This window comes from Chrysemys picta, chromosome 9, assembly GCF_011386835.1.
Source record: "Chrysemys picta bellii isolate R12L10 chromosome 9, ASM1138683v2, whole genome shotgun sequence".
Classification (NCBI taxonomy): Eukaryota; Metazoa; Chordata; order Testudines; family Emydidae; genus Chrysemys; species Chrysemys picta.
This window is the reverse complement of record NC_088799.1, coordinates 61,217,971-61,244,460: the sequence shown is the minus strand read 5'-3', so window position 1 is coordinate 61,244,460 and position 26,490 is coordinate 61,217,971. Positions and strand designations below refer to the sequence as shown.

The window sequence follows — 26,490 nt, the reverse complement described above, 5'->3', positions numbered from 1 at the left end:
TTATGCAAAAGCTATATAAGTGGGTGGAACAGAACAAAGGGGGGTGGCCATCATGAGAAATCCCCTAGCAACCACCTGAGCTGGAACAAGGGCTGTACCAGGGGAAAGGACTGTGCCCAGACTAGGAAGGCGTCCAGTCTGTGAAAGAAACTTATTGAAACATCTCTTAGGGTGAGATTTTATCTGTATTGAGGTTTCTTACTGTATTAGGTATAGACTTGCATGTTCTATTTTATTTTGCTGGTAATTCACTTTGTTCTGTCTGCTATTACTTGGAACCACTTAAATCCTACTCTCGGTATTTATTAAAATCACCTTTTACTTATTAATTAACCCAGAGTATGTATTAATACTGGGGGGACAAACAGCTGTGCATATCTCTCTATCAGTGTTATAGAGGGTAAACAATTTATGAGTTTACCCTGTATAAGCTTTATACAGGGTAAAATGGATTAATTTGGGGTTTGGACCCCATTGGGAGTTGGGCATCTGAATGTTAAAGACAGGAACACTTCTTAAGTTGCTTTCAGTTAAGTCTGGCTCAACTGGCATGTCTGGCTCAACAAGACAGGGTGCTGGAGTCCCAAGCTGGCAGGGAAAGCAGGGGCAAAAGTAGTCTTGGCACATTAGTTGGCAGTTCCCAAGGGGGTTTCTGTGATCCAACCCGTCACACCGGCCTCTCGATGAGCAACAGGCCCAGCACCACCAAAGTGGCTAGGGCTTGCTGCAGAAGACCCCAAGTGCCCTGAGACAGACAACTAGAACCGGGGTGCCATGGCCATCTCTCTTGCCCTGGTCTGCTCAGGGCACTCAGTGCTTGGGGTGAGGGCCAGGCCAGTAGCCCTGGAGACAGAGGGGCCTTGTTTATCCTTGGAGCCGGGACTAGCCTCACCCAGATGAGTTTATCTGTATTCAGGCTTGCTCAGTCCTTGGCTCTGCAGAGACCAGCCCCCAATAATTGGGCTGGAGACTCCCAGAGGCCAACAGTGGGGGGCGGGGAAGGATAGCTCAGTGGTTTGAGCATTGGCCTGCTAAACCATGGGGTTGTGAGTTTAATCCTTGAGGGGGCCATTTAGGGAACTGGAGTAAAAATCTGTCTGGGGATTGGTCCTGCTTTGAGCAGGGGGTTGGACTAGATGACCTCCTGAGGTCCCTTCCAACCCTGATATTCTATGATTCTATGGTGGGTAAACGCGACGGGGGTGTGGGTTTTCCATTCACAACGTGGGCTGGTACCTGTGGATGACGGTAAATAGATCCTCTGTCGTACGGGTCGTCACAAATACATCATCATCCTCTTCCACTATCGACTCGGCTGTTTTGTCACTTACAAAATTCCTCTCATCAGCGCTGAGCTCCACAGAATTGCCTAGACAGAGGGAAGAAGAGCCGTGAGCTGGGCTTGCTGAGAGCAGGATGGAGGGGAATGTCCCCAGCGTGGCGGTGGCCTTTCCCAGGAGATGCGTGGAGTCAGCCCGTTGGAGCAAGCTGAGGATACCTGTATCCATATGTGTACCTGGCTCTGCACATTCCTGTGGCTCAACAGGAGCAGAATCCCAGAGTTAGTAACAGCAGCACCTGTCCTGCCCGCCTCCCTGGGCGCTGCGACTGACCAAATGGCATGAGTGTGTAGCTCCGCTTCCTGCACACACGCACTGCCTGGGAGACACCTGGGCTACAGTGAGACTCAGGCAATGAGCAGGCAGGGCTCTGATCCTGCAGTCCTCGCACAGGCAGCTCTGGCTGCTGGCCATGGGAGGTCTCAGGCTGGGCGTCCCAGGGTGCCCTGGCCACATCCTGGCATGGGTAGCTTCCCACCTTTATACCCCCTCTGGGGAACGCACCCCACCCTGCGTGGGCTGTGGGGAAACGCGGCAGAGAGGAGCCAGTCGCTGCAGCCAAAGCCCAGGCTCCTCACGTGCACAGAACCAGCTGCGGCGCGGCTGGACATTCTCTGCCCTGTGCTCACTGACTGTTTGTCCAACCCCCCCCCTTCCTCCCTCAGCCTCACTCCACATCCGCCCTCTTACCCTTCCTCTCCCACCGAAGTAGCTGAACCCTTCTTGAGTGCCGCCCCACTTGCTGCCCTGCCATGGGTCATTCTGCTGGGGTGTTCTACCCCTTCCCCATGTCTGCCCTGGCTAATGGACCATGAGAACTGTCTGCAATGCTGTGGCTGTACAGCGCCTAGCACAGCAGGGCCCGTCGGCACCATTGCAATGGACATGTTAGCTAATAAAACCCCCTTCCCCTCCTCAGCCGAGGGAGCCTTCCAGTGCCCCTGGGGCGGGCAGGCCAGGAGAGACCTGCTGACAGGAGCCCAGCAAGCCAGGACCAGGGCTAGATTAGTCAGCTGCTACCTGCCTGCCGGCGCTTACTCCACCCTGCCCTTTGGGGCAGCCCACTTCTCTTGCAGACACATTCCTCTCTCTACCAGGTCTGTTACATCTCTGGGTTAGTCAGCAGCTGTCATGCTCTGCCACAGAGATGGCTGCTTTTCAGGGCTGGGTGGGGCGATCCCTGTGCAGCGGTGTGGGTGGAGCTCTGGGGTCTAACACCAACGCTGTCGAATGGTGTCTGGCCATGCCGCAAGGAGCTGCGTGGCCAAGGCTGTATGCCCGGGTGTGCAGTGAGCCATGCAGAAGCAGCAGCCAGACGCCCTGGCTAGCTGCACATGGCAGTGATTCCCAAGCCATGCCCGGGCTGCTGGGGGGGAGGCAGAGCAGCTGTGACACTGACCTGCAGGAATCTCCCTGGGCATGGCAGCAGCTGGGGGGCTCGAGTTCTTCCCCATGGCCTCGGGTGATGGCAGGTAGTCTGCGTCTGGGTCGCAGCAGCTGGTGTCCTCGTGCAAGGTGATGATGGGGCTGGGCGTTAGCCTGGGATCCCCCGGGCAAGCTCCTAGGTGGGGTGGAGGAGGGGTGAGTGGCAGGTACAGCACACTGGGCTTCTTGGGGACAGGGGGTGGGACTTTGGCTTTCCTCTTCTCCCCCTCGGGCCCACGGGGGGCGCCACTCCTCTCCGGCTGGGCTCTGGGCTCCTCCTCCAGGTTGCTCTGGGACAGTCGCCGCAGTCCTGAGAAAAAGATCCCTGGGCAGCCCTGGGAGGGCTCCAGCAGAGAGGGGGGCTCTCCGGGGCTCCTGGCCTCTGGGCTCCTCTTAGGCTTGGGTTTCCGAATGACCATGTAGCTGTCCTGCAGCCCCCTCTCCTGGGCAGAGATGCCCTGTGGCGTGGGCGGGGAGGTGGGAGACACCAGGGGAGACTCCTCCTGCAGAGGCGGGGGCTTGGCCATGATGTTTGGGGGACGTTTGGCCAGTGGTGGCTTCTCTGCAACGGGCGGCTTCGCTTTCCTTCCCGGAAGTGGTATGGCATCGCCCCCATGCTCCTCGGCGTTGTCTGGGCTGTCCAGTTCATCCTCTGGCTCGGACCTGCTGACGGAGCGCAGGCGCACGGACCTCAGGTCTGACTGGGTGACCACGGGCATGACGGGCTGGATCGGGCTCGTCTTTGGGCCAAGCTTGGTCCCGAAGGTGGAGTCTGAATGATGCCTGCTCACCTTGGTCTTCCCCTTGAGTGAGATCTTCAGCCCAGAAAGGTCCAGGTGCGTCAGGGGTGTGACGGGCAGGTCGAAGGAGAGCCGGGACTTGGGGCTTTTTTCCCTGGGCGATGGGGGGGGCAGGGACGACTTCCTTTCGGGCACCAGCGGCCTCACCCTGACAGTCTGGTGGGGGGAGTGCCCGAGAATCGCCGAGGTGGGGATGGTGGGTGTCGGGGTCTCTGACTGGCTGGAGTAGCCACTGGAGGGGGACATCAGCCTCACGGGCCGCCCTGGGGAGGAGATTTTTAGCTCCACTTCCGTGGAGAGCTGGGAGGGCGTAGTGGCCCTGGAAATGGAAGGGGAGGGGAGGGACTCGGAGCTGCCCTGGGCCTTCGTGCGTTCGATCACTGTGGTACCCGTGGCAGTACTGGAACCGGACAGGGACCGGTAGGGATCGCCGGCTTTCCAGTCTGCGAGGCACCAGTGCTGGGAAAAATGCCCGCCGTCCAGGTCCCTGGCAGGAGGCACTGCTGTGTTACCCTGGGTGTCCGTGGGCACCATGCCACGGCCCTGAGGATCTAAGGGGAGACAAAGGCTCTTGGGCCGCAGCTCCTTCGGCAGCGCTGTGCCAGGCTCTGCGCTGAGCCCCTGCCCGTCTTTAATCAGTGAGACGCTGCGCATGGGGGGAGACGGTTTCTTCTTCGCCTTCTTGAGAGAGATGCTCTTGGAGCGGCGCCTCTGCTGGGCATCCTGCTCCACCCCCAGGGAGACATTCTCCGTGCTGGTGCTGCCCTCGGAGCTGACGCTGGGGTAGCTCAGGGCGTAGGTCCCGCTGCCTCTTCTGTTCTCAGGGTAAGTGATGTCCACGGAGCAGAGCGAGCCTGAGTCTGTGGGCACAGACAGCGACCTCTCGCGGAACGGGCAGGCCCTGCCCCCCAGCTCCAGCCGGGAGGGTGCAGCCTCCTCTGTGCCACCGGCCAAGAAGGTCACCTTGGCCTCTCTCCCCTCAGGCATCTGGCTGCTGGCAGCATTCAGTGGGGACTCTGGAGCAGTGCAGGAGAACGCATGGGGCCCATTGCTTCCTGGCTGCTCGTCTTTCGCGATGAAGAAGGAGGCCACACCGTCGCAGTGCTCAGGCGAACCCAGGGCTGGGGACCTCGGGGAGCTGCTGGGCGAGGGATACGCTGCGTCCTCCTCAGCCGGGCTCAAGCAGTTGAAGGAAGCTGTGTTCCAGGGAGGAGAGAAGGTGGTGTCCTTTGGCCCGTTGCAGGCAGGGCTGGTGCAAGCCGTGGTTGTGTTCTCCATCCTGGCAGGAGGCTGGTAGCAGCGTGCCTGCAGGCCTCCCCCAAGGTCACTGAATGTCTTTCTCAGTGGCGCTGCTGGGGGCGGTGGGGTGCAGGGCTGCCGGGGCACGCTCTTCCCATTTGCAGCCTCGGGGACAAAGCTGCAGGAGACTGACTCCCCGATGGTTGCGTGCGGCGTGAATGTGGGGCCGTTGCTGCTGCCTGCAGGGACAGACACAAGGACAGATCAGCGCTGAGCGAATGGCTAGTGGAGCTCTGGCCGCAGGATGGGCTAGCAAGCTGCACACTCACCCACTGCTCACAGAGAGCCCTGGGAACGACATTCACACCTATCCGCACCACTCGGCAGGCGCGGGTCTGCACGGCACCCAGAGCCCCGGCTGGCCTGCACTCTGACCCGCTACCGGGTGTCAGCGTGGTGCTGAGCTCTGCCTGGCCTCTGAACAGAGCGAGAGCTGGGCCCGCCCTGAACAGAGGAGACCCTCCACACGACAATCTCCTTCTTGCCATGCAAGGTGGGCTCAGCCATCTGCAGCATCAGTGCCCCACTCTCCACAGTCCTGTGTTCATGTACGGGAGGGGTGGGACAGGGCAGGCAGGGGGATGGATGAGCTGGGGTCAGGGCAGAGGCTCTGCAGAAATCGGCCTGGGAACCTCTCTGTCCTCCTGTCCCAATAGTGGAGCAGAGACCCTGGCCCTGCTAGGTCAGCTGCAGTGGAGCCAGTGTGGAAGGCCAGGGTTCCTGTAGGAATGACCCCTGTTCCCTGGGGTCCAGGCAGACCCTTAGGGATGCACCAGCTTTGGGAGCCTGCATAGAGGGTTCCCCTAGGGAGGATCTGACCGGCGGGTTCCAGTCTGGACAACCTGGCTATGCGGGTCTAAAGGCATAGCTGGTCTAGAGCTGTGCCCAGCCCTTGCCTTGCAGCAGAATGTGTGGCTGGGGACTGCTGACTCCCAGGGAATCAGAGCCACTGCTGGAGGTGGTGGGGAACAGAAGTGCCCCAAATCCACCAGGGGCAGAGAAAGCAAATGCTGGGGAAAGCCAAGGGCTCTGCACTGGCACCTGCAGCTTATCCCTGAGCATTAGGAAGGGGCACAGGAATGAACCCCCCAGGTGCCCCCAACATTGCAGATTTAACATGGCTGGATGCAAGCCCCATTCCTGGGCGCAGGCTTTGGCATCGCTTCCCTACCCCAGGGATGGGAGAGCACCCATTGTCCAGTACTGTCTGCTGGGCCTTGCGGTCCCCCGCGGTGAATCCACGCAGGTCTGCAAGTGCCAGAGGGGCTCCCCCCAGCCGGGCCAAAGCAGGGGCCTTTCCAACGGGGGTGAGGGAGGGCAGGAGCCCTGATAAAGGCATCAGCCCTCACTTTCTGCCCCCACTCCTAAGGTGGGAGGTACTTCACCCCACTGGTGAGACCAGACTCAGAGTCGCCCTCCCTCCTGAGTTAGCTGTTCAGAGCTCCTGGCAAAGCGAGGCACCCTCCTGTGCTCTGCTCCCTGCTCATCCCTAGAGCTTTCAGGGCAGAGCTCCCTGCACAGCACAACAGCACCTGGGCTAACGAGGGGCCAGGCCTGAGAACCGTGGAGCAGCCTCTGCTCCCAGTGACAGCTGTGCATGCAGCACCTCGCAGGACCGGGTTCCCTGGGTCAAGCACATGGAGCCATGTAACTGCTGCTCCCCCAGCTTCTCCTGCCCTGGACTGGTTGGGGGTGGGTGGGGGTTTACAGCTGCAGTCAGGTTAGGGGCAGGATCTGGCTGGGCTGAAGTCTCACAAGCTGTTCTCACCAGGTTCTGGCCAAATCCAGCTCCAATGCTCTTCTCAATGCATCCTGAGCCGTGGGGTGGGGAAGTCTGATTGCTGTCTCCCCAGGTTCCTGTCTCTGAGATGGGTCCCAATCCCAGCCACAGCTTCCTCTGGGGCCGGGCCTGGCCTGGCCCACACAGAGCCCAATGTGAGTGGGGTGATGGTGTTATCATGAGGGGTGTGGGGAGCAGGACAGGTCCCGAGACCCAAGGAGCCTCCCTTCCCATGGCTTGCAGCATGCCTCCTCACTCCTGACCTGCCGGGTGACTCCCGCCCTGCAGCCCACAGCACAGCTAGCAGCTCCCTCTGGCCTCTCTGGAGGGTGGTGCCAAGGCCTCTCCCCTCTGAGCTGGAGTACAGGCCAGCCGTGAGTGATTTCCCATCCCAGAGGAACCCTCCCGCCCTGCTAACTGCTGCCCAGCCCAGCCCAGCCAGCAGCACCAGCCCTGGTGGTGAGCAGAGCCAGGACTGGGCTGGGCTGCAGCGAAAGGGAATTCTCTGTGTCCAGGCTGCAGGACTCACCCCATGAGGTTCCCTTGGGCTCCCTAGAACCAGCCAGTGCTGCTGGGTGGCTCCCGACATCCTGCTCTGGAGTCATGGAAGAGGCTGGACTCCAGGGCTGTGAGGTGCAACTCTCTGGGGAAGAAGCTGCTTGTGCACCAGAGATCTAGCTGTCATTTTACCTCCACTCCCTTCCAAGAGCCAGTGTGAACAGAGCCCAAATTATCCCTAATCGCTTGTCAAGAGAGCATTTCACAGAGGAGCTGTCAGGAGCGTGAGCCCAGAACAAAAAAGACTGGCTTCCTGGCAACAGCTCCCCTCACACTCCCAGCAACTGCACTGCCAAATCCAGCAGGGAGCCGGTGCTGCAAACCAAGGGCCATCAGGGCAGCAGACCCTGAACTCTGTCCTCAGCCTGGGCTCCCCAGGGCTCAGATCCGAGAGGAGCTGCACACCCACCTCTCCTGGTGCTCAGCACCCTCCAGCCAGGCCCCTGGTGCTCACCCGGGGCACCCGCACCCAGGGCCCTCAGAACTAGTGGGCACTTCAGAAAACGGTCACACGGCAAGGCCCAAGTGAGGTCAGGAATCCCACCCTGGGTACCTGTTCCAGCCTCCTTCACGATGGACCAGCCAGCCCTGCTCCCCAGCTCAGGGTGTCAGGCTGTAGCTCCTGGGCTGGGGCAGCCAGGGGAATGTAGGACATGCCCCTGGAAGAGGGGTTCTGGCTGCCTGGCCTCAGAGCTAGAGAAGGCTGATCAGATCTCTGAGTTGTCCAGCCTGGCCTGAGCTCCCTAGGGTGTTAAACCAAGGTTCTGTGTGGAGTCCCAGGCTGCTTCTTCAGCCAGCACATCTCTGGCAGCGGGAGTGGCCCCGCCTGCAAATGAGGGCAGCCTGCGTTCGGCTCTGGCTGCACGGCCCCTAGCATGGCCTGGGGACACCTGCCCTTAGGAGCCACGTTCCTGGCGGTCTCGGAGTGCTCTCTAGCCTGGGACAGGGGGAGAGCAGCTGTACAGTTGTTGTTGTCACCTTGGTCTCGCAGCGCGAGGTTAGGGAATCCGATAATGGTCCGTCTCCGCCGCAGCGTGGACTTGGGGTTCACCGCGGTCTCTGTGTTAAACAAGGAGTGCCGCACACTCGCGTGCCTATCAAAGTGCTGTCCTGTAGCCAAAACAAACACACTGTACGTGGCAGCAAGCAGGGGGTATGGAGAACGCCCAGCCCGGCCCTGGCCTGGCTGCTCAGGCCACGTTCTCCCTGCGTTAACACCCCAACTCACTTGCATAAGCCTGCGTTGCACTGGGGTGAATTTGGCTCTTGGGATTTATAACAAAGGGCTCTGCCCTTTCCCCTGTGTTGTTCCCATTCCTACGTGAGCTCGAGGGCTCTCTGCTGGAGCATGCAGGCAGTCGTGGGGCAAGGGCCGGGCAGGGAGGGGGTGCCAGGGTTCATGAGTGGTGTTTGGGGAGGTACCAGGCATGTGCGGGGGAGTTGGGGGGGAAGAGGGGAGTCACACTAGGAAACTGCAAGCACCAGCACAGCAACACAGATGGTGAGCCACAGTCCTGGAGCCAGCCAGGCTGCAGGGCAGCACATGTGGCAAGGTGTGGGGACACGCACAGAACAAGGCGTGTGGTCACATATGTGCATATTTACACGTGTGTGAGTGTGAGGTAGACACATGCTGCTGGGTACAGCGTTTTGGGCATGTGCTTGGGACGCATGCCTCGGTTATGAGTGACATACTCCAGGGGAATCCTACGGGTCACCCACATACTGTCTGCCCACCCCCACTCTGCTTTCGCCAGGAACTCCAGACAAGCCGCTCTGCAGACCTGTCACTCAGCCAGAGTGTGTTTATGGGCATTATCTGGAGGTGCCGGACTCTCATGGGCCCCACTGCATGGCCTCAGGAGAGGAATATGAAGACCCCCAGAAAGGCACTGACGGGGCAGACACCAGGTCACAAGCTGCAGGGCTAGAAACCAAGGCCTTGTCCCACTGGAAAGGGCACTGCTGGCTCCCTACGGCATAGAGCTCAGGTGTGTGTTGGCAAGCGGCCCTCACACCCATTGCTGGTTCGGAGCGCTGGACTTTGGGGCAGGCGCCCTCACCCCATCTCCCCAGGGATCACACCGCACCTCCTGGTGGCAAGCCAATGTCCATTTTATAATTGCCTGCTGGACAAAGGGGGAAGGCGGTCAGGCCAGTCCCTGCTCTTTGCTCTGGGAGCCAGCCCTGGTGGCCCAGGGCAGGCCCCACTGGGCGGGGGAGGGTCACTCTTGGCCATGGCCAGGCAGTGCTGCCTGAGGGGGCTGTGGCTGCCAAGGGCCAGCAATGGCAGCGCCAGAGAAGTAGGTCACCCCTGGCGTGCAGCAGCGTTGCATCCCCCCTGCCTGCCCGTGGCTGTCCAGGAGGCTGAGGGCTCGATGCCAGGATCAGGTTGGCGCTCAGGGAGAGGGGCTGGTTAGCAGTGAGACGCAGGCCTTTGGAGAGAGATGGAGTGATGGATGGGTGAATGACTCCCGTGGGGCCTCACACATGCTGCTGGGCAAGCCAGCCAGGGGGAACACGGAGACAACGGAGATGTGTTGATGGAGACACGATGTATCGGAAACCACCGAGACCCGTCCCCACCCTGCTTGGAGACCCTGGTGCTGGGCAGGAGGGCTCAGGGGCAGTCCAGGGACAAAGGGCCAGAGACATGCTCGGCAGGTTCTCCCCACAAGAGGGGCTCTGGCCACATGGCTCAGAGCCCCCTGGGCCGGGCTGAGGGCCTGGCTCCAGGAGTCTGATGGGGTGTGAAGGGAGGAGTCAAGGGGCCGAGCAGGCTCCTCTGGGGCTCCATACAGGTCTCGTGTGGCTCCAGCCCTGATCTCCAACAGGGCCTTATGGCAGCCTGGACACTGCTAGGGAGGGGCAGGCGCCTCAGCAGGCCAGCAGGAGGGTGCAGGGTGTCATGTTATTGATTTGAAGTGGGACCATATAGAACATGGTTGCAACCAAAGTCTTGTAGTGGCACCAAATCTTGCAAAAAGGGGGGGGTCAAATGAGGTGTCTAAGACAAGGTTATGGTTTGCTGGTTATGATTATGCTGTCTATATGTGTGTATCAATTTTGTAGTTGAAGTTATGAATTGGCACTCTCAGTTGGGTCCCGCCAGAACCGCATCGTTACAGTGGCGTAGTCGTGCTTGGATCCACAGAACCAGGTCAATTTAACTTTGGGTCAGAACCCCACGCTATCCAAATTTGAATTTTGGTATTGAGAGCTTTGTTGGTTAAAGATCAATGACCATGAGCCAGAAAGCACCAGCAAAAGCAATGAAACTGCAAGCCCTAATGGACAGCCTGCAATTTGAACATGAACAAAAACTGGCAGAAATTCGAATGGAAGAGAAGCAAGCCTTGGCCCAGCTGGAGAAAGAAGCTGATGAGAGAAAGAAAGAAGCTGCTAAAAGAGAAGAAAAAGCACGTAAGGAGCTTCTGGCTGCTGAGAAGAAAGCTCAACAGATGCAACAGGAGACAGCTAGACTCCAGCTCCAAGTCAAAAAAGCAATGGAAGAACAGCAGAAACCGTATCCTCTTGAAAATCCAATTTATAACTATGTTGATATGTGGTATTACTCTGGGCAGTTTTCTGTGTTTAACCAGTTTTGCTATGGCCACGGAGAGGGGGATTCTAACCTGATGGGTAATAGCTGTTTGTCTGTGCAAGAAAGCAGTGTGTCTGTGAATGGAGTTTCTGAATGTCTATCTAATGTCTCAGAAGTGAATCTGGAATTAGATCAAGCACAGAAAGAGATAATTGGTCAGGAAAATGTTTCTCAGGAGCAGATTAAAGTAAATTGTCAGGTGGAAGCCCTAACTGAGGAAGGAAAGAGTAGATTTTTGATGGGTGAAATATTGGGGGCTAGTACAGCTTGTAAAAGTGAACCTGAAAAAGGTGACTGTGATTTGCTAAAAGTAGCTCAGTGTAGTGAAAAGAGCAGCAGTTTATCTGTTAGGAGTAGCTGTATGTCTGGTAAGGAAGAAGGTGTCTCCAGCTCTTCTTTGTCTGTGGAGCAAGCAGAGAAGTGTTCCTTTAGAGCAAGCCCTAGGTGAAGAGGGTAAGGGCAAAATTTCTGTGAAGGCTGAACTGTTGCTTAGAAAAGCTCCTGGGGAAAGGAACCTTCATGGTAATCTGTGCAAGCAGTTTACTGCAACTGAAGGGTGTGAAAGTGATTTAATCAAGAAACTTTCAGTTCCTAACAGCCAGAAATTTTCTGTTGTGAATGGATCCACTGACATTCCTTTTGAAAGATCCAGTGTGGGTAGCTTTGAAAAGGTCTCAGATGGAGTAAAAGCTATTAAGAAAGTTAAACAGTCCTATAACCAAGTGGCTGTGTTTGGCCAGCTTGTCAGGGAGACAAGGTTGTTGAGAGAGGAATGTCTCCATGCTGATTCTGTAAGTGAACAGACTGTGTCTCTGGTTCAAAGGGAAAACTGGGTAGCTGCGTCTGCAGAGCAGAACAGCTGTGTAGTTAATCTCTTGAGAATGCAGGGGATGGTAAGTGTACTCTCATCTCTAGACACTTTGGATATGACTTGTGGTCTCTCAGTGAACTTAACATCTAACCCCTTGGAAGCAAAGGTTGCTAAGGGAAGTCACAGAGTAACCCTAAAAGGCCCAAACCCCAATGGTATTGAGCCAAAGGTGTGGTATGACAAACATGATTGTAAATGGACACTTGCAATGAATTTGTTGGTATTGCTAATGGTAATTTTTGTAACTAATGTGTTGCTATTACCAAAAACTGTAAAAATATACAATGTGCCTAATCTTTTGGAAAATCCCTTGAACATGTTAAAAGGAGTACATGAAAACACACTTTATGTTAAAAGGCCTTGTTATACTGATGTTTCACAGTTAATGCCTGTAAACAGTATTGGAACTTTTCACAGGGGAAAAGACATTCCAGACCTAATGTGCTGTTTGAAAAGGGAAACTGAGGCACACTACCATAGTGCTTTCATGGCTAAATGCCAAAATTCCTATGCTATAAACAATGTTAATATCTACATTGATTTGATGTTAATTGGGTTCCAAACATTTGCCAGAGCTTGTATGGATAAAGTAGCTGTTTTCTTTAGTTCTTGGCAAGATCACATAAGACATACAGGAACCATGCTGCAAGAGCAGATCCAATCCACTATTGTTCTAACTAAGTTTTACCTTGAGTTTGTAAATAAATTCAATCATGTTATTGAACATGACTTTGATGAACCATTTCTGTTATACACTGGTGCGGCTTCTAACCCAATACTAGCTGTAGTGAGACAGACCCAAGGATGGGGAGCTCTTGGGATGCAGTCAGTGATGTTTGTGTCATCCCTTCCTGCATCCATTTTGCGTTGGGGGTGTCACGTTATTGATTTGAAGTGGGACCATATAGAACATGGTTGCAACCAAAGTCCTGTAGTGGCACCAAATCTTGCATAAAGGGGGGTCAAATGAGGTGTCTAAGACAAGGTTATGGTTTGCTGGTTATGATTATGCTGTCTATATGTGTGTATCAATTTTGTAGTTGAAGTTATGAATTGGCACTCTCAGTTGGGTCCCGCCAGAACCGCATCATTACACAGGGGTATGTGCCCTCTCAGCCAGCTGTGGAGCAGGGTGCTCATGCAGTGCCTGGGGAGGGAGGGCATGGGCGGGCGGAGCTAGTTTCCTCCAGAACCCAGGTAGTTTGGTGCTGCTGAAGGCCCCATGCTGAGCAGAGCTGCTGCCCGCAGCCAGTGCCCTGCAGCCTCCCGTTCCTGCCGAACACACGTGTTCCCCTGCACGGATGGATGGGTCCCAACCACTGGGAGAACCAAGGTGACAACAGAACACACCAACCAGTTAGCTCGGAGACACTCGTTAGCTGATGCAGATGAGACTGGATTAACTTAATGAGAGTGGCTAGCAGCTCAAAAATGAAAGGTGATGTTACGGGCGGTAAAATACATGGGCAAAAACAAAGCACAGAAATGCTGCCCTGCAAACTGCCCCCTGAGCGCTCCCCTCGGCCTGGCTACTGAGCGTGATCCCAGCATCTTTATAACCCACAGCACATGTGGGCCAATAGCATCCCTTCAGGCCAGCCCCACCTCCCTGTGCCTGGCCCCGCCTCCCCACATCGCTGCAGGCCAGCCCCACCTCCCTGTGCCTGGCCCCACCTCCCCACATCGCTGCAGATCTCCCTGTGCCTGGCCCCGCCTCCCCACATTGCTGCATTTCGGTTTTACAGGACCTATGCACTTTCCCTGGCGGTGGCATCACAGCGCCTGGGGCTCAGAGCCAGCGGCACTTGCTGTGCCCAAAGCCGCCCCGCGCAGGCCACAGAACCCCAGCGCCGCTGCTGGGAGCTGACTGAAAAGATTTAACTCCTTGCCCCCCATGCTTCTACACACACTCCCAGGGGGGCCTGGAAGGGGCACAGCCCTACCAGAGACATTGATGGGGACAATGTTGGCTTGGATGGAGCAGGATTGGTGCCACCTCTTCTCCTCCACGGTGGGCAAAGGGAAGGCTCGGGTCCAGGCCGGCTGCTTGTCTGGGGTGGTGGGCAGGCTCAGGAATGGCTCTGGGGGCCTCACCCCCAGTGTGGTGGCCTCGTCCTCATTCACGCGCCGGGCTGCGGGCTGCCAGGGAACAAAGGAAATGGATTGAGACACCAGTGTCCTGGTGGGGCGATAATAAGTGTGGGGAAGGGAGGGATTGTGGGAGTGTGGGGGAGGAAGGGGGGATGTGGGGAGCAGGAGGTGACTGTGTGTGTGTGGGCAGGAATCTAGTGCTCAGAACAAGGGACTGAGTGATGGTTTGAGTCAAAAACCTTGTAGGTAGGATTATCCCCTTCCCTCCTGTGCCACTCCCGACCCGTAGTCCCTGGCAATCCCAGCACAGGGCCAGCTCTTCGATGCCCCTCACTCCCGACCCAGAGCCCCCCACTACCCCAGCCAGTCGCTCTCCCCTATCATCAGCTCTGCCGATGACTCACAGCTCCCCCCCGCCCCCACCTACTGCTCTGCAGTAACCTCTCTGGGTGACATCAGGCAGAACTGATACCCTCTATCCCTGAGCCCATGACCGTAGGAAGGCTGCTGAGACACAGCGCCTTGGGGTTGCCTCTGTACAGAGATGGACTCACCATAAACACGAACTCCAGGCGCTTGGCGGGCAGGGGCCTGGGAGAGGGCTCAGGGGGCGTGTCCAGGGGCAGGTGGCTGGCGTAGCGGAAGGTCTGACCAGTGACCCTAGCCTCTGTGTACTGCTCCTCATACTCCTCTGAAATACAAGCAGCCAGGGCATTTCCATAGCTGGTGGATTCGGATGCGCTGTGCCCTCCCCACCCCAGTGCTGAGCCAAAGGCTAGTGGGACATGCACTGGGCATATGCCAAATATGCACTCTCTGGGCCCCTCTCACAGCAATGGGGCCCTGCTCTCTGCCCCCCCTTGCACATGGAGAGAAGAGCCCAGAGGAGCTCCCAGCTGCTTCCAAGCACTCCACAAAGCGCTGCCCAGCCTGGCTAGTTGGCAGCCCTGCTGCGGGCAAACCTCTGCTCGCTGCCTGTGCTGGACACCTCATCCTCCCCTCCCCCGGCCTGTATTTGTGTCACTGTTGGAGCTGTGTGGGGTAGGGCCCGGCCTAGTGCTGCCTGGCTGCCCTAGGCGCTGGACAGGTGCCTGCAGCGATGCACATGGGAGCCACTGCTCCAAGTGCTCCCAGGTCTCTCTGGGGGCAGCAGCAGCTCCCGAGGATCACTGGGCACAGCAGCCTTGTGCTGGCCTCGTGCAGCTGCATGGGGGGAGTGCCAGCGCCTGGACATGGCTTCTGGCCTCTGGGCACTGGCCCCATGTGGGTATTCTTCCTCCTTGGCTAGTAAGCTACGTGCTTTAGCAGGCAGAGGAACCAGACAACTGCCCTGGCTGGAGGAAGCAGCTCTCGCTGGGACCCACATGTCTTTAGAATCATAGAATATCAGGGTTGGAAGGGACCTCAGGAGGTCATCTAGTCCAACCCCCTGCTCAAAGCAGGACCAATCCCCAACTAAATCATCCCAGCCAGGGCTTTGTCAAGCCTGACCTTAAAAACCTCTAAGGAAGGAGATTCCACCACTTCCCTAGGTAACCCATTCCAGTGCTTCACCACCCTCCGAGTGAAAAAGTTTTTCCTAATATCCAACCTAAACCTCCCCCACTGGAGCTGCCCAGCCTGGCTAGGAGACCATTACTACTTGTTCTGTCATCTGCTACCACTGAGAACAGTCTAGATCCATGCTCTTTGGAACCCCCTTTCAGGTAGTTGAAAGCAGCTATCAACCCCCTCCTCATTCTTCGCTTCTGCAGACTAAACAATCCCAGTTCCCTCAGCCTCTCCTCATATGTCATGTGCTCCAGCCCCCTAATCATTTTTGTTGCCCTCCGCTGGACTCTTTTCAATTATTCCACATCCTTCTTGTAGTGTGGGGCCCAAAACTGGACACAGTACTCCAGATGAGGCCTCATCAATGTCAAATAGAGGGGAATGATCATGTCCCTCCATCTGCTGGCAATGCTCCTACTTATACAGTCCAAAATGCCATCAGCTTTCTTGGCAACAAGGGCACACTGTTGACTCATATCCAGCTTCTTGTCCACCGTAACCCCTAGGTCCTTTTCTGCAGAACTGCTGCCTAGCCACTCGGTCCCTAGTCTGTAGCAGTGCATGGGATTCTTCCGTCCTAAGAGCAGGACTCTGCACTTGTCCTTGTTGAACCTCATCAGATTTCTTTTGATCCAATCCTCTAATTTGTCCAGGTCCCTCTGTATCCTATCCCTACCCTCCAGAGTATCTACCACTCCTCCCAGTTTAGTGTCACATCTGCAAACTTGCTGAGGGTGCAATCCACACCATCCGCCAGATCATTAATGAAGATATTGAACAAAATAGGCCCCAGGACCGACCCTTGGGGCACTCCACTTGATACCGGCTGCCAACTAGACATGGAGCCATTGATCACTACCTGTTGAGCCCGACGATCTTGCCAGCTTTCTATCCACCTTATAGTCCATTCATTCAATCCATACTTTAACAGACCCACATGGCCCCATACCCTGCATGAGGGCGTGTGTGTGGGGAGGATAAGAGAAGGGAGCAGCTGACGCCAATTGCACAAGGGGACAGGGGGAAGAGAGCACTCTGCCCCCTCCAGACAGCAATGGGTCAGTCTGTTCCCTGCTCCCCCCTCCACCCCTGTGTGCAATGGGTCAATCTGCTTCCTGTCCCCCTCCCCATGGGTCACTCTGCTCCCTGCTCTCCTGTCAGCAATGGGTCAGTCTGCTCACTGCTTCTCCCCCCCCCCATGCGATGGGTCAATCTGCTCCCTCCTCCCCATGGATCACTCTGCTCCCTGCTCTCCCCTCCCCTCCTGGCAGCAATGGGACAGTCTGCTCTCTGCTGCCCCATGTACCAGGAGCTGTGGAAACAGCCTGCCCCCCACCCCATCCCATGGGTGTGTCATGCCCCGAGAGCCAGGCAGGCAGCGTTCCTGCTGCGGCCCAGCCCTCCCCTCAGCGTGGGGTACCTTGCAGCAAGCTCTGGAGATTGAACTGGGCCTCCTGGTGCAGCTCCTCCACGCAGGGCGACCTGCCCGCGGCCAGGAACACGTTCATGGGTTGTTGCCATGGCAATTTGGAGTGGGGCGTTTTCTTGCTCTCCAGGTCCAGGTTAGAGGTGGCTGCAGAGAGGAGAGGAGGGGTGAGACATGGGCTGCAGCTCCCCAAACCCTCTCATCCCTCCCCAGCCAAGGGTGCAAGCCCGAGGCCCCAACGTGCACACTCGGGACACAGCCCTTCATCAAGGGCAAGTTAAGCCTGGCAGTGGTGTTATCCCCATGCTTGGAGAGGGAAACTGAGGCAGCGAGGGGTTGGGACCTGCCCACGGATGATTCAGCTGGGAACAAAACCCCGGTGCCCTGAGTCACGGACCCTGGCTCCAGCCCACACCCCCTCCCTCCCTGTGCACCAACAAGCCTCTAACCCAGCACCTGAAGCAGCAGCATGACCTGACACTGGGCACCAGACTATGAGCCAGGAGAGCTGGGTTCTGTGCCCAGCTCTGTTACCGCTCACTGGGTGCCTCAGTTTCCCCTCTGTAGCATGGAAATTCTGGGCTGTCCTGGCTTTGCAAGGCACTTTGGGCTTTAGGGATGGACAGTGCCAGCTGTTATTATCCAGCCCCCTCCCAGAGTGCAGGGTCGGGCCTCATGTCAACAGAAAAGAACTGCAAAGGATTTGAGGCAGTCACACCAGCCAGGCACTGGCTGTAATAAATAACGCACATACGGACTCTCGCTAGCAAACAAACAGCCTCCCACCGACACCCCAGTTTGACCCTACACCACAATGGTATCGGAGCTTGCTTTGGGGTTTCCTGCCTGCTTTTCACCCTGATGCCACTAGATGGCACTAAATAGCAGCAGACCAAACTGCAGCCACAATCTCTCCAACGCGGAGAGGACAGCTACACAGCCCCTGAAATTCAACCACCACACAGTGAACAAATCAGCAGACAAAGGGGTGCCATCACAGTCCTCAACCACGATGACTACGGCAACAAGGCCAACCAACAAGTCTCCGACACTGCCTACTATAAAGAACTCAGAGACCCCACGCCACAGTCCACCCAGGAATTTAAGGGATATCATCGAATCCTTCCCCAAACAACTCCAAGAGAAACTCGACAACCTCATCCCCAGAGACCTTCTATAGACAAAGGACCCCCAGGCAGACCCATCATATCTGGCCATGGAACCCTTGCTGAAGGGATATGGGGACTCATAGAACCATCCTCGGACCACTCACCACACAAAGGGCTGGCTTCCTCCAGGACTAGGGTGGATAAAAATCAATGATTTTTTTTATTTAAATCAGATTTTTTTTATAAAATGCTTTTTGAGGAAAAAACCTTAAGATACATTATAGCTCAAAGATATCTCATCATGGAATAGGGATTATAAATTCTAATTCTCTATTATGAGACAATATATTCATGTAACATTTAAGAAAAGTTTTGTAAATGAGTTCCAATAGTTCATGGATTAGGGACCCAATCTTATGGGGTTCCACAGGCTTCTGTATAGATTATTTAGGTTAATCTTTCTATCTACCCAATGGGACTCAGTGCTCAGACTAGAAGATACCATCAGAGATGCTTAGTTTTGCAGTTCTCAAACTGTGGATTTGTGTCTCCAGAAGTAACGTGCTTGTTAACAGCAAAAATGTATTTAAATAAACAAATAATATATAGAGGTGAGAAAAAACAGACCTCAACTCTATTGTCCCGCTGCAAATTTGTGTACACAGAGGCAATACCAAGGAGAAGAAGTCAGGAGATAAATGTGAGACGCGAGGGACATATGCTTGTTTTGTTAAAATATTATATGTTTGCTGTTGAAGACAAAAATCCAGAATACTTAACGTTGTTGTTTTAGTTAAATAAAACTATTTAAATATCTGTCTGGTGATGTTCTCCTCCTAATACAACATGGCAAGAAAATCCTCCAAATATTAATGATTAACCTGTTGAATTGGAGATAGTTCACCTCCCAATCACATCATAAATATCTGCTTCTATTACCTTTGGTAAATGAAATAACCAAACAATCATTCATTTTCTGATATAGCTGTAAAACGAATCTGAAAAGTTTTCAAAATAAATTACTGTTTAATAATGTATAGTGTTTACCTTCTAAAAATGAAAGCCTACATCCATCTCTGAGTTGTGAAGAATATGTATTAAGGTTATAACAACCAACAAGAATGCACTTTTATGTAGAAAACCATGATTAAATCAAGCCTTTTGGACTAGTGATTTAAATCAAATCCACCCTGTCCAGGACACAACTGACTTCCTCCAGAAACTCTGCAACATTAATAACCCTCCTCAGAACACCATCCTCGCTACCATGCATGTCACCTCCCTATACACCAACAGCCCTCACAATGACGGCATTGTTTCCTGCCTCAACTATCTACAAAACAATAGACACCCCTCAGAAAGCACCTCAAACACTGCGCCAGACTCATCCATTTCATCCTCATTCATAACCATTTTACATTCAACAACAGCACTTTGTCCAAACCATGGGAACAGCCATCAGTACTAGGATGGCTCCCCAATACGCCACACTTTTCATGGGCCACCTTGAGGAAGAATGTATCTCCTGGACAAATGCACCATGAAACCCGAAATACATCAATGATATTTTCATGCTCTGGACAGAACATCTGAACTCCCTCATAGATTTCTACCACAACTTCAACCACCACCCTGCATCCATTAAACTCTCTCTGGAACACTCCCACACTAGCCTCAACTTCCTGGACACCACAGTCAGCTTCAACAATGCAACCCTACAGATAACCATATACAAGAAACCCATAGATCATCACGCAGATCTGGTAACCAATCCAAACACAGCAAGAAATCTTTTAGCTACAGCCAGGCACTCAGATATCATAGATTATGCTTGGAGGACAAAGTCACAAATATACACCTTAACACACTTAAAATCGCCTTCACCAAACAAGGAGACTCCATCATGAGAAGATCGCATCATGGAACGGGCCACCCACATACCCAGAGAGAACCTTCAATACGGAAATAAAACCCCTTCTGACCACACACCCCTAATGGTCACCTACCACTCCACACTGGAACCCAGAGGGGGTATCATTAAACAATTACAACCCATACTCAATGGGGACCCCATCCTGAAATAAATCTTTCCTGAACCCCCTATTCTGGCCTTCAAACAACCCCCCAACCTTGCCACGCTCATCATCAGAAGCAAGCTCCCCACAGACCAGGACCCACCAACTCAAAGCTGCACCAAACCCTGTCAGAACAACAGATGCAAAACCTGCAAATGTAGCTCCATTGCTGCGATTATAATTTCCCACAACACACCTTTCAAGATCAATAGGTCCTACCTATCCATGCCTGTCACAACGTGTGGTGTACCTCAGCTAGTCACTGACTGTCCCAAACAAAAACAACTAGGTGGGTGAAGCCAGACAATCACTGCGCTCTCAAATTAACTCACACAGACAAAAACACCCTATCACCCATGGGCCAACACTTCTCACAAAACAACCACTGTATCACTCTCAGTACTCATTCACCAAGGAAACCTGAACAACACCTTCAAAAGACAAGCCTGGGAGCTTAAATTCATAACTAAACACTAAAAATCATAGACTCAACAGACACAGTGGATTCATGGCTTATTACAACAATCAGATATCCGCCCACTAACAACTGCCTTTTTCATTTCTTATGTTTCTCCTCTCTGTTCCTTTCTTCCCTGTGTCTGGAGGGGTGTTTACAGGCCACTTCTCCTTGAATGGTCCCTTGAAATATGTACTAACTACTTATGCTAAACAATGTGTTCTATCTTGTATTTAGCTGTGACACTCTGAATACATTTCCCATACATGAAGAACTCAGTGTAGCTCGAAAGCTTGTCTCTCTCACCAACAGAAGTTGGTCCAATAAAAGACATTACCTCATCCACCTTCTCTCTCTGATCAGGGCTGGCTCCAGGCACCAGCCCACCAAGCATGTGCTTGGGGAGGCGCCTGGAGGGGGGCAGCGTGGCGGGGCGCTCCGGCCCGAGAGCGGGGCCGCGACTGGGCTCGCCGCCCTCCCCGCGGCGCTCCGGCCGCCGGGAAGAGCGGAGAGCCCCGGCCGGGCTCGCCGCCCTGCTCCCGGCATTCTGGCCGCCAGGCGCTCGCCGCCGGGGAGAGCGGAGAGCCCCGGCCAGGCTCGCCGCCCTCCCCCCGGCGCTCTGGCCGCTGGGGAGAGCGGAGAGCCCCGGTCGGGCTCTCCACCCTGCTCCCGGCACTCTGGCCGCTGGGGAGAGCAGAGAGCCCCGGCCGGACTCTCCGCCCTCCTCCCGGTGCTCTGGCCGCCGGGGAGAGCGGAGCCGCGGCGGGCTCGGCGCCCTCCCCTGCCGCGCTGTCTCTGATATCCTGGAACCAGCATGGCTACACCACCACTGAATACCACAGCACCGTGCATTCATAGGTTCATAGATTCCAAGGTCAGAAGGGACCACTGTGATCATCTAGTCTGATCTCCTGCATGACACAGGCCAAAGACCTGCCCCCAAAGAAATCGCAGAGCAGATCTTTTAGAAACAAATCCAATCTTGATTTAAAATTTCCAGTGATGGAGAATCCACCACAACCGTTGGTCAGTTGTTCCGATTGTCAGTTACTCTCATGATTATAAACGTATGCCTTATTTCCAGTCTGAATTTGTCTAGCTTCAACTTCCAGCCATTGAATCGTGTTAGACCTTCCTCTGCTAGACTAAATAGCCCATTATTAAATATTTGTTCGTATAGGTACTTATAGCCTGGGATTAAGTCACTCCTTAACCTTCTCTTTGTTAAGCTAAACAGGTTGAACTCCCTGAGTCTATCACTACAAGACACGGTTTAAATCCTTTAATTATTCTCATGGCTCGTCTCTGAACACTCTCCAGTTGATCAACATTCTTCTTGAACTGTGGACTGCAGAACTAGACACAGGATTCCAGCAGCGGTCGCACCAATGCCAAATACAGAGTAAAATAACCTCTCTGCGAGATTCCCCTGTTTATGGATCCCAGGATTGCAATAGCTCTTTTGGCCACAACGTCGCATAGGGAGCTCATGTTCAACTGATTATCCATCATGACCCTCAAATCCTTTTCAGAGTCCCTGTTTCCTGGGATAGAGTCCCCCATGCAATAAGTATGATCTACATTCTTTGTTCCCAGGTGTGTACATTTACATTTAGTTGTATTAAAACGCATATTGTTTGCTTGCAACCTGTTTACCAAGAGATCTACATCGCTCTGTATCAGTGACCTGTCCTCTTCATTATTTACCACTCCTCCAGTATTTGTGTCATCTGCAAACTTTATCAGTAATGATTTTATGTTTTCTTCCAGGTCATTGATACAGATGTTAAATAGTCTACAGCCAAGAACCAATCCCTGTAGAACCCCATTGGAAACAGACCCATTCAATGGCAATTAGTTGTATACATTTATATTTTGAGACCTACTAGTTAGCCAGTTTTTAATCCATTTAATGGATGCCATGTTCATTTTATATTGTTCTAGTTTTTTAATCAAAATGTTGTGCAGTACCAAGTCAGTATCTTACAAAGTCTAAGGATATGACATCAATACTATTACCTTTTTCAACCAAACTTGTAATCTCATCAAAAAAGCTATCAAGTTAGTTTGACAGGATCTATTTTCCATAAGCCCATGTTGATTTGCATGAATTACTTTTAGTTCTTTACTAATTGAGTCCCATATCAGCTGCTCCATTATCTTACCCAGGATTGATGTCAGGCTGACAGGCTTATAATTAGCCTGGTCATCCCGTTTACCCTCTTTAAATATTGGCACAACCTTAGCTTTCTTCCAGTCTTCTGGAACTTGCCCAGTGCTCCAAGACATTTGAAAATCAACATTAATGGTCCAGGCCATCGCTGCTCCCGCGGGGTGAAGGGCAAAGGCAGGTGAGTTGCGCCAGTGGATCAGACATTCCACCAGGGGGCGCCAGGCAGCCCAAGCCTCCCTGGAGCAGCAAGGGGCCACAGGGTGCTCTCAGAAGTGCCATAATCTTCTGGCTCAGGGCATCACAAACACCAATCTCCTGCCCCCAGGGCTGCTCCAGGCAAAGTAGAGGAGGGCAGTGCACAGACAGGCTGCAGCTGACATCAGCAGTGACCCCATGTGACACCCACTCAGTGCCTGCAGGCATGGCTGTGTCCTGCCTCCATTAATCCCTCCTGCAGGTTCAGCAGGATACAAGAGTCTTTCTCATGTTGTGTGCGTGGCTGTTCCAAGCTGCTGCGTGCCGCCCCGAGGTGGGTGCATGTCCCTGGGGCCCCTGGCATGCTAGATATGCTCCGTAGCAGCGTCGGTGCCCTGCCCCCTGCAGGGAGTGACTCCTGGGACTGACTTCGCCCCAGGACGAGGACGGGGCCATGCACAGAGTTCTCTTTGCAGGGAAGTGGCTGGACAGAAGGGGAAGCGGATTTCCTGGTGAGAATGTTTTCCTGCCAGTGTGATTAGCACTGGGATGGCCAGGGGGGAGGGCATGAGAACCCTGCCCAGCGGTCTCTGGGCCCAGTGAGCCCAAGGGAGGCTATCCCTCTGACCCCGGCAGCCCAGACCCGGAGGAGATTCGTTGCTTGCTTTGCTTCCACTAGCCTGGGTGGCCCCCGGACAGTAGAACTCCAGTGAAAACAGTCAGCTCCCAAAGTGCTGTGCAATCCACAGGATTTGTGTACAAAACCCACCGCCCTGAGACACTGAGGCCTGGTCTACACTACGGGTTTAGGTCGACTTTAGCAGCGTTAAATCGAATTAAGCCTGGACACGTCCACACGATGAAGCCCTTTCTTTCGACTTAAAGGGTCCTTTAAACCGGTTTCTTTACACCACCTCCGACGAGGGGATTAGCGATAAAACCAGCCTTTGCGGGTCAGAATTGGGGTAGTGTGGACGGAATTCGACGTTATTGGCCTCCGGGAGGTATCCCACAGTGCTTCATTGTGACCACTCTGGACAGCACTCTCAATTCAGATGCACTGACCAGGTAGACAGGAAAAGACCCGCGAATGTTTGAATTTCATTTCCTGTTTGCTCAGCGTGGAGAGCACAGGTGACCACGCAGAGCTCATCAGCACAGGTAACCGTGATGGAGTCCCAGGATTGCAAAAGAGCTCCAGCATGGACCGAACGGGAGGTACGGGATCTGCTCGCCATATGGGGAGATGAAGCAGTGATAGCTGAACTCCGTAGCAGTAAAAGAAATGGCAAAGTATTAGAAAAGATCTCCAAGGCCATGAAGGACCGAGGCCATAACAGGGACACACAGCAGTGCCGCGTGAAAATTAAGGAGCTACGGCAAGCTTACCACAAAGCCAGAGAAGCAAACGGAAGGTCCGGGGCAGAGCCGCAAACTTGCTGCTACTACGCGGAGCTGCATGCGATCCTAGGGGGTGCAGCCACCACTACCCCAACCGTGTGCTATGACTCTCTCACTGGAGAAACACACAGGGAAGACGGTTCGGGGAACGAGGAAGATGAGGATGGAGGTACTGTAGGTAGCTCACAGCAGCAAGGAAGCGGAGTAACCGGTTTCCCCAACAGCCAGGATATGTTTGTGACCCTGGACCTGGAACCAGTAACCCCTGAACTCACCCAAGACCCTCAGGGCACACAGGAGACCTCTGGTGAGTGTACCTTTGTAAATATTTGTAAACATTACACATGGTTTAAAAGCAAGCGTGTTTAATGATTAATTTGCCCTGGCAATCGCGGCCAGTACATCTACTGGAAAAGTCTGTTAACGTGTATGGGGATGGAGCGGAAATCCTCCAGGGACATCTCCAGAAAGCTCTCCTTTATGTACTCCCAAAGCGTTTGCAAAAGGTTTCTGGGGAGGGCTGCCTTATCCCGTCCGCCATGGTAGGACATTTTACCACGCCAGGCCAGTAGCACGTAGTCTGGAATCATTGCATAACAAAGCATGGCAGCGTATGGTCCTGGTGTTTGCTGGCATGCAGACAATATCCATTCCTTATCTCTCTTTGTTATCCTCAGGAGAGTGATATCATTCACGGTCACCTGGTTGAAATGGGGTGATTTTATTAAGGGGACATTCAGAGGCGCCCGTTCCTGCTCTTCTGAACAGAAATGTTCCCCGCTGTTAACCACGCGGTGGAGGGGAGGGGTGAAGTGATCATCCCAGAGAATCGTGTGTGTGTGTGTGGGGGGGGGTGGTTTACTTGGGTTTGTGCCGCATGTTAACCGGGAAACCGCAGCCCCTCCTTTTACACTGAAAACCCATTTTAAATGGACAACCCAATTCATCCTTGATATGGGAAATGCGCTGCTGTTTGCAACCTTTCCCGCATGTTAAGAAGGTTAAAAAAGCCAAAACACTGTGGCCCTACCATGGCTGCCTGCAAGCCGAAATATGCGACCTTGTAATGAAAGAGTGTACCCATTGTTCTCTAAAATGTGTCTTTTTTAACCACCTCTCCCTTCTCCTCCACCAGCTGCAAATGTTTCTCCTTCGCAGAGGCTAGTGAACATTAGAAAGAGAAAACGTAGGACGAGGGACGATATGTTCACGGAGCTGCAGATGTCCTCCCACGCTGATAGAGCACAGCAGAATGCGTGGAGGCAGTCAATGTCGGACATGAGAAAAGCACAATATGAACGAGAGGAGAGGTGGCGGGCTGAATGGCGGGATGAAAAGAGCAAGTGGCGGGCTGAAGACGATAGGTGGCGTCAGCTTGCAGACAGACGGCAAGAGTCAATGCTCCGTCTGCTGGAGCATCAAACTGATATGCTCGAGCGTATGGTTGAGCTGCAGGAAAGGCAGCAGGAGCAGAGACCGCCGCTACAGCCCCTGTGTAACCAACAGCCCTCCTCCCCAAGTTCCATAGCCTCCTCACCAAGACGCCCAAGAACACGGTGGGGGGGCCTCCGTCCACCCAGTCACTCCACCCCAGATGATCGCCCAAGCATCAGAAGGCTGGCCTTCAATAAGAGTTAAAGTTTTAAAATGCAGTGTGTCCTTTTCCATCCCTCCTCCCCCACCCATCCCAGGCTACCTTGGCAATTATCCCCCTACTTCTGTGAGGAACTAATAAAGAATGCATGAATGTGAAAAAACAATGACTTTATTGCCTCTGCAAGCGGTGCTCGAATTGGGGAGGGGAGGGTGGGGTGGTGTGGTTGGTTTACAGGGAAGTAGAGTGAACCGGGTCGGGGGGGGGGTTTGGAGGGTTCATCAAGGAGAAACAAACAGAAGTTTCACACAGTAGCCTGGCCAGTCACAAAACTCGTTTTCAAAGCTTCTCTGATGCGCACCGCGCCCTGCTGTGCTCCTCTAACCGCCCTGGTGTCTGGCTGCGCGTAATCAGCGGCCAGGCGAGTTGCCTCAACCTCCCACCCCGCCATAAAGGTCTCCCCCTTACTCTCACAGATATTGTGGAGCGCACAGCAAGCAGCAATAACAATGGGGATATTCTTTTCGCTGAGGTCTGAGCGAGTCAGTAAGCTGCGCCAGCACGCTTTTAAACGTCCAAATGCACATTCCACCACCATTCGGCACTTGCTCAGCCTGTAGTTGAACAGGTCCTGACTCCTGTCCAGGCTGCCTGTGTACGGCTTCATGAGCCATGGCATTAAGGGGTAGGCTGGGTCCCCAAGGATCACGATAGGCATTTCAACATCCCCAACGGTTACTT

General features: G+C 54.0%; 2 protein-coding genes across 13 annotated transcripts in view; one reads left to right on the top strand and one right to left on the bottom strand.

Annotated features, from left to right (window-relative positions):
* NHSL2 (NHS like 2) overlaps positions 1 to 26,490 on the bottom strand; it is a 173,944-nt gene that overhangs the window by 12,628 nt on the left and 134,826 nt on the right. For 8 of the 12 annotated variants that reach the window (XM_024111675.3, XM_024111679.3, XM_065557206.1 and 5 more), the window contains 6 exons: positions 16,740 to 16,892; positions 14,323 to 14,459; positions 13,621 to 13,816; positions 8,181 to 8,312; positions 2,740 to 5,043; positions 1,237 to 1,369 (listed from right to left, as the gene is read on the bottom strand). In XM_024111675.3, coding sequence (XP_023967443.2) covers positions 1,237 to 1,369; positions 2,740 to 5,043; positions 8,181 to 8,312; positions 13,621 to 13,816; positions 14,323 to 14,459; positions 16,740 to 16,892 — 3,055 coding nt within the window. The remainder of the gene's footprint in view (positions 1 to 1,236; positions 1,370 to 2,739; positions 5,044 to 8,180; positions 8,313 to 13,620; positions 13,817 to 14,322; positions 14,460 to 16,739; positions 16,893 to 26,490) is intronic. The other 4 variants (XM_065557208.1, XM_065557211.1, XM_065557209.1 and 1 more) reach the window with 1 other exon arrangement.
* LOC135973525 (uncharacterized) lies at positions 23,337 to 25,959 on the top strand. Its single transcript, XM_065557215.1, has 2 exons — positions 23,337 to 24,462; positions 25,291 to 25,959. Exons 1-2 carry the CDS (start codon positions 23,925 to 23,927, stop codon positions 25,791 to 25,793), a joined length of 1,041 nt encoding a protein of 346 aa, XP_065413287.1. The 5' UTR covers positions 23,337 to 23,924; the 3' UTR covers positions 25,794 to 25,959.